This window comes from Harpia harpyja, chromosome 10 (genome assembly GCF_026419915.1).
Source record: "Harpia harpyja isolate bHarHar1 chromosome 10, bHarHar1 primary haplotype, whole genome shotgun sequence".
In the NCBI taxonomy this organism is placed as follows: Eukaryota; Metazoa; Chordata; class Aves; order Accipitriformes; family Accipitridae; genus Harpia; species Harpia harpyja.
In genome coordinates, this window is record NC_068949.1 from 28,540,626 (window position 1) to 28,547,363 (window position 6,738).

The following is a 6,738-nucleotide window of genomic DNA, read 5'->3' on the forward strand; positions in this document are numbered from 1 at the left end:
TTCCCGTGCAGGCACAGGTACAAGCACAGGCAAAACTGAAAGGCAGGGTGGCAGGCTGAAAAACAGAAAAAAAAAAAAAAAGCAGCGAGCCCACACGAGATCCCCGCAACACGAGGGTGCCCAGAGGGCTGCAGGGTGGCCGGTGACTGGCATGGTACTGGAGGGAAAAGCCCGATTACAACACGCCTGGCAGGGGGGAGGCTTGGGATTTCTCCTGCCAGTAACTGGATGGCCAGCATGGCGGGTGCTGCAGAGTTTAGTTTTATTTCACAGACAAGTCCATCAAAAATTAAATACCAGGGTTTGTTTGTTTGGTTTTTTAAAACATTGAACAAATATGTACAAAATATGAACAACGTGAGGTATAAAACCGCAAGACTTTTAAAGAAAACTAGTATGTACAGAAGCAGATACGTATACAATAGGCATTATCTTCCCACGGCTGTGTGCCTCACTTATCCCCCACAGCTGATGCCAGTTTCTCTCCTGCAGCAGGGTCCCATCACTCCCTGCATTTTCTTCTCAAATACAGAATCTGTTAAAAACAGCGCTACAGATTTTCAAGGAGAAAAATATGGGGTTTTTTTCCTGCAAATGGAACCATCCAGATTGCAGGGCAAAGTCCTCAAAAGACTAAGGCACATTTCGTCTCACGCAAGAACAAAAATGAATCTGTCTGAAGACTCTACCTGATGAACAGAGGGATGTGTCGGTGGAGAGCACCACGGCAGGTAAAAGGGTGTGAGCATAAGGCACTTGTTGGGATGGTCAAATCCCTCCCTATTTCACAGAACATATTTCTCTGCTTGCAAAGGGTGTTTAAATTAATCTATTTAAACTACATTTGTTTACACATACAAAGGGCTTAGTCCTGCAATCCATACTCATTTCCACACTACCTAGGGAGGAGTTTTGCCTGATCACCACCAGCAGCTGATTCAGACTCCCCCGTGAGTAAGGACAGGGTGCAGTTAGAACACCGATTAATGTACAAATATATCTTACAAATAATTAAATACAAACCATGTTCCTTTAACCAAATTAGAGATCTGCCAAAAATGGACTGTTTGCGGAAAATACATCTTTCTTTCTCTGCTTATTATAAAACGAGTCTATTTGGTGGTGGGTTTTTTTGTTTTCCTTTCAGTGGAACAGTTAAAGTTTTCTCCTGTAGCATAATATTCTTCCAAACCAGCCCCTGGTAAAGTGCAAGCCGACTTAGGGTCCACTCTCCGCACGGGGCTGTTAGTGGGTAGGATTGTAATAGCCTTTATCGCCTTCAATGTCCACTTCTTGATCGGAGTCGTCAGAGACGTCTGACTCCAGGTCCTCCTGGGAGGCTGGCGAGGGGGTGTACTGCGAGCCGTCCAGGGAGACCTCCTTACCCTTCTGCTCGGGGGTCGGGCAGCTCTCCGGCCTTTGGTCGCTGTGACTGTCAGCACCTTCCACTTCTTCTTTTTTGGGGGCCTGGGGGTTCTCCTGCAATGAAAGAAGCCTGCTTTATACAGAAATATGGCCCACAGAGCCAGGAGGCCTGGGAATTCCAGCTGTGCTGGGTGTGGGAAAACCACCCTGGGTTTCTTGCACGAAAAGGCAGGTGTCCGCTATACCTCCCCGGGCCTCCTGCCTATAAACCTGCCCGAGTGGACTGGGGCCGGGTGAGAGCTCAGCCGCACGCAGGGGCTCGGCTCTGATCCCACTCCCCGGCAGCCATAGGGGCCGCTGCCGTGAATAAAGCTCCTTGGCGATGGTTATCGCAGCCACTTCAAAAGAGTCAGGAGCTGCCGGAGCCCAGGAACCTCTGAACTTTTGTCTTTAGCAAAGCAAATGTTTATTATGAGTCTACAAACACCGACACACAGCTTCCTCCTGCCCTGATCTTTCTTAATTACACCCAACAGCAAAAGGAGGGAGGCCGAATCCATCAGTGGCCCAAAAGCAAACGGGAAAAAAATTACTAATTAAGCTAAAACTCAACATTAAAGCACTCACCATTAAAAACAAATCAAACCAAAACAAAACCCCGTCTCCAAAGGCAGGAGTAGCCCTGTGTCGGCAGCCATCTCGGAAGCCCAGTCCCCTAAGGGGGCATGGAATGATACTCTTTAAAAGAAAGCAGGCAGAGACACGTACCCATGATATAACTGTGCGGGCTCGGAGAAATGGATGCGACTGAACGAAAAGGAGGAAATGACTTAAAATGGCCGAGATCCCAAGCGAGCTCTCCGGACACTGCGGCACAGGCCAGGCCCTGCCAAGGAGGCACCGCTGGGGACCCAGCCTGCTTCTTGCCGAAGCAAAGGGATTTTATTAAAAAATCAACTGAAGTATGGGTTAAACCAGGGGGAAGGTCACAGAACAAATACATCTAGAGCGTGGCACTGTCATTAGTTTTCTTATTATTTTTATATTAAAGGCTGATTTACCAGTAAATCTCAACAATCCACGTCACACTTACTGAAGCCAGACTCAGGCCACAATGCAGGGATTTTTCACAAATCTTTGAGCCAAGGGGCCTCGACCTGGCCGAGCCGGGCAGGATTGGGCCCTCTGGGCCGTAAAAAACCAGATTTATCTGCTTGAGCACAATTTCTAAGGGAAGGGAAACCGCTTCAACCTCTGAGCCTCATACACTGTAACTACTTGTAAACGAAAAGTAAAAGCTTCTCAATTTTCCATGCGGCTCCTCAAAACAAGCAAGGCGTTTGTACCTGCCTCTCCCAACGTTTGCAGAATAAATCGACTTGTGTTTATTAAGAGAGGGCTATTTAAAAGAGAGGGCTATTTAAAAGACCAGTAAATATTCTTCTCCAAAACAACTACGTAATTTACTGACAATTACTTATCTTCTCCACGTTAATTGGCTAAACAACATATGGGTTTACAAAACAATTAGCGAGGAGTTTTAATAGGCGGTGTGTGAAAGCCGGGCATAATTGATATAGGAACTACATTAGGAGCTTTTAACGTTAGTGCTGCCTGAACGAGCCCTCATGGATTCCAGCATGACTATTTGTCTTTTTAATCAAGGTGAAGAGGTTAAACAGCCTTTCAGATGACTTCTGCATACAACCTGGAATAGGCGAGCACGGCATAAGATAAGACAATTAAAATACTTATTTCTATAGAAACGGAAACATCCCCGTACCTGCTTTAGACGCCTCCATTTGGCTCTGCGATTCTGAAACCACGTTTTGACCTAAGCAACGACAACGAGAGAAGGCACGGGGTAGTCTCAAAGCTGGTAAGCGCCAGGAGCCTTACCCGAGCCACAAAGAGAAAGCAAGAGCCAGCCCCCCCACCCCGGCCCCGGGCCGGCAGGGTCCCCGGGAGCGGTGCACCCACAGCAGCCGCATGGCAGGGGCCGGAGCGGGGCCGGTGCCACCGGCCCCCGGGGCTGCCCGGGGCTGCGGTGCGGTTCCCTGGGGTGCGGGCACGGCCTCACCTGCCTCTCGCTGAGCTGCAGCATCTTGGCCAGGCGCTTCCTCTCCGGCGGGGAGAGGTATTTCTGCGTCTCGAACTTCTTCTCCAGCTCGATGGTCTGGTCGTTGGAGAAGCGGACCTGCCCTCCTTTCCTCTTGTGCAGCGGCCGCTGGATGAAGGGGCTCCACAGCAGCGGCTTCCCTTCAAAGAGAGGCACAGCGCCCAGGGTCACTGGCCGGCCGCGGACACGCCTGCCCGGGGAGCCCGGGCCTGGAGGCACGCCGGGTCCCGGGCCCGCTAATGTCCTTCGCCCGATTTTATTTCCCGCGGTCCCTAGCCTGATCTTTCGCCTCCTCTGATTTTACACCTCCACTGAACAGAGAGACCAGTTAAAGCCACTCTACGGGCTTTGGCAACATTTCCGTCAATGTGTTTCCTGTTGGTCTATCTCGCAGAAAAGAGAGAGAGAGAAAAAAAAAAAAAAAAAGGCAAGACCTTTGCTTCCTTCTGCTCTGTCGCTGCGATGCCCCAAAGAAACCGTCTCTGTTTCTCTGCACCAGCGCCCGGCTCCCCGCGGAGAGCGGGGACACTGCAGGGCTGGGCGGGTGGGGGTGGAGGTAGGGGGGGTGCGCCAAGACGAAGGCACGGGGCCCCCGCCCGCTTCGGGCAAGAAGCGCCCCAAGCCCCCCACCCCCGGGCTGGGGGCTTGCCACCGGTGGCCGCGGGGTGCCCGCCAGGCTCAGCCCCGGGCTCGGGGCTGCGGTGCGGGGCGAGGCAAGGCGGTGCAGGCAGCGACACGTCGGGGAGGCAGCCCCGCTGCGGAGCAGCAGCCGCGTCCCGGGGCCGGAGGCTCTGGCCAGTGCCACTGAGTCACTCTGTTTGTCTTTCTGTCTTGCTGCCTGCACCCTTTGAAATTTGCTGCATTGTTTTTCAAGATTTTGCTTGCGTCAGGCTTTAGTAATTCTGGTGCAAAACAGACTCAAAAAATAGGAAGCAACTGGTTATTTTAGCTGTCATAAAGTCACATCCCACACAGAGGAAATGAACAATATCAGAAAAACGGATCCCGGCTATCAGAAGTCGAGTGTTTCCTGAATTTGTCTGTATTGAGGATGTCGATAAAGTAATCAGCAATGTGCACGACTCCCGGGGAAGAGCCTGCTTCAGGCGGCCAGGAAAACACTTAACAGCTTCTGAAACCAGATTTACTCCTATCGAGAGCTCAAGGTTTCCTGTATGAACGGAAAGGGTCAGCCTCTTTCACTGCACAAATGTGGTGAGTCAGGTCCAGTTTTGCAATCACTAAGAACAAGTGCTGCAGCCCGGGCGCGGGGCTCAGCCCCCGCAGCGCGGACGCTTCCCCCGGCCGCGGGCGAGAGGGGGCCGCCGGGGCCCCGGCCCGACCCGCCCCAGCCTGGCCCAGCCCGCCCCGCCGGGGAGCCGCGGGGGCCCCGGCGAGCGGAGCCGGCCTCCCCACTGTTTTTCAAGTCATCCGCAGGAAAAGGCTGAGATCTGCCATGCGATCTCCCAGCACAATTAAAACTCCCCACCAAAACCACACGCGACATTACTAAGGACACTCTCAGAGTCACTTGGTTGAAGGAAAACAAATCTGAGTCACCGCGGCCGCGCACTGTGGTCTCGCTGCCAGCGCCGGAGCGCGGCGCGTCTTTAATTTACTGTAAATCAGACGGGGGCCGGAGGGAGCGCAGAGAGGCGGCGGGGCCGGCGGGAAAGGGGGGCACATTTCAGTCACTTCCCATTCTCCCCCCCAGCCCCCGACGGCGGGACGAGGACGGGGACGGGATGGGAGAGGCGCGGCGGCAGCCGGGGAGGGCGGCGGGGGGGGGGCGGGGGGTGTGCATGGCTTACCCAGGGGGTCCTGCCGGATCAGGGCGTGCGCGTAGTCGCCGACGGCGCGGGGGAAGGAGTAGAGGGGCCCGGCGTAGGCGCCGGTGCCGTAGGTGGCGGCGAGGTGGTGGGAGAAGGCCGGGTGGATGGGGGTCGGCTCGTAGATGGGGGTCCGGTACGGGGACACCAGGCTGGTGAAGGAGGAGTTGGGCGACGGCAGCGGCGGCGGCGGCGGGGCGGGCAGGGAGTGGGGGGCCGGGGCGGCGGCGGGGCCGCGGCCCAGGATGTCCTCGATGTAGAAGGGCGTGGGGTGCGCGGGCTGGAGCAGCGGCGTGGGCGCGTACAGCGGGACGCCGACGCCCAGGGTCGCCGCCGCCGGCGCCGCGCCCGGCGGCTGGTACTGCATGGCGCGGCCGCCGCCCGCGCACCCCCCGCGCCCCCGGCCGCCCCTGCGGAAAGCCGGCCCTCGACCGCGGCGGCTGGGTGCTGGCACCGCCGCCGCGGGTTTCTCTGGGCTCGGGTTACCCTTCGATAGGTTTCTATTGGCGCGGGGCGGAGCCCGCGTGGTCTCTGTCCCCTTCCTGCCACGGCTCCGTCTAGCCAATGAGCCCGGCCAGGGAAGGGGGAAACCACCCCCCGCCGGCAAACGCTCCCCCCGCCTCCCCGAGCAAGCTCCCCGCGGCGCCAATCAACCACCCCCGCGGCCCGGGGGAGCGCGGGCAGCGGGGAGCGATCCGCCGCCCGCCCGGGCCCCGACGGCACCGCGCCGGGCGGGGGGGGGTGTCTGAGGCTACGGAGCGGGGGCCCGGCGGCACCGGGCGGGGGGCCCGGCGCAGCCTCCACCGCTTCCCGCTCCTCCACGCGCGCACGGCACCGCGCCCCTCGGATTTCGGGCTTCCCCACGGGGGAGAGCGCTGCCTCTCCCCCCCCCCCCCCCCCGCAGCGTGGCCCGGCCCCGGACTGAGGGCGGAGGCGGAGAAGGGGGTGCGCGGCCCCCGTCCCACACGCCCCCCCCCTCCCCCCAACGGAGCTCGGCGAGCCCCGCAGGCGCTCCGCCTGGCTGCGCGGACCGGGAAAGGGGCGGGGGGGGGGGAAGCCGCGGAGCGGGGCCGCGCGTGGGCGGAGGGCGGCGGGGCCGCGCAGGTTTCTGCCCCGTCCCCCAGGACTGGGCCGAGAGTCCCGCGGGGTGCGGAGCCGGGTGGCGGGCGCTGCCGGTAAACAGCGGGGCGGCCGCCCCCGGCGGGGCCGTGCGGGGCGCTGGGGACCCGCTCTCCGGGAGCCCCGCCGGGGCAGGCGGTGCGGCGGCCCGAGCAGCGCCACCTGGGCACCGTCGGTTTAATTTTCAAAACCCGCCGGCTCTTCCCTCCTGCGGCGGGGAGACGTGCGCTCCGTTCGGGCGCCGACGGCTCCCGGCCCCGCGGCCCCTCGACGACCGCCGCTGCTGGCCGGACTTGGGGGGGGGGC

The 6,738-nt window shown here is 58.7% G+C and overlaps 1 protein-coding gene across 1 annotated transcript; it reads right to left on the minus strand.

Moving 5' to 3' along the window:
* Positions 1 to 243: 243 nt before the first annotated feature.
* HHEX (hematopoietically expressed homeobox) lies at positions 244 to 5,785 on the minus strand. Its single transcript, XM_052799900.1, has 4 exons — positions 5,296 to 5,785; positions 3,446 to 3,624; positions 3,149 to 3,199; positions 244 to 1,479 (listed from the first exon to the last, which is right to left on the minus strand). Exons 1-4 carry the CDS (start codon positions 5,678 to 5,680, stop codon positions 1,246 to 1,248), a joined length of 849 nt encoding a protein of 282 aa, XP_052655860.1. The 5' UTR covers positions 5,681 to 5,785; the 3' UTR covers positions 244 to 1,245.
* Positions 5,786 to 6,738: the final 953 nt, after the last annotated feature.

Bases quoted from the DNA above. Each gene is read 5' to 3' on its own strand.
- HHEX (XM_052799900.1), bottom strand. From the start codon at position 5,680: ATGCAGTACCAGCCGCCGGGCGCGGCGCCGGCGGCGGCGACCCTGGGC. The intron at 3,625-5,295 runs GTAAGCCATGCA...CTCTCTTTGAAG, and splicing joins GATCCGGCAGGACCCCCTGG to GGAAGCCGCTGCTGTGGAGC. The intron at 3,200-3,445 runs GTGAGGCCGTGC...GTCGTTGCTTAG, and splicing joins TGCAGCTCAGCGAGAGGCAG to GTCAAAACGTGGTTTCAGAA.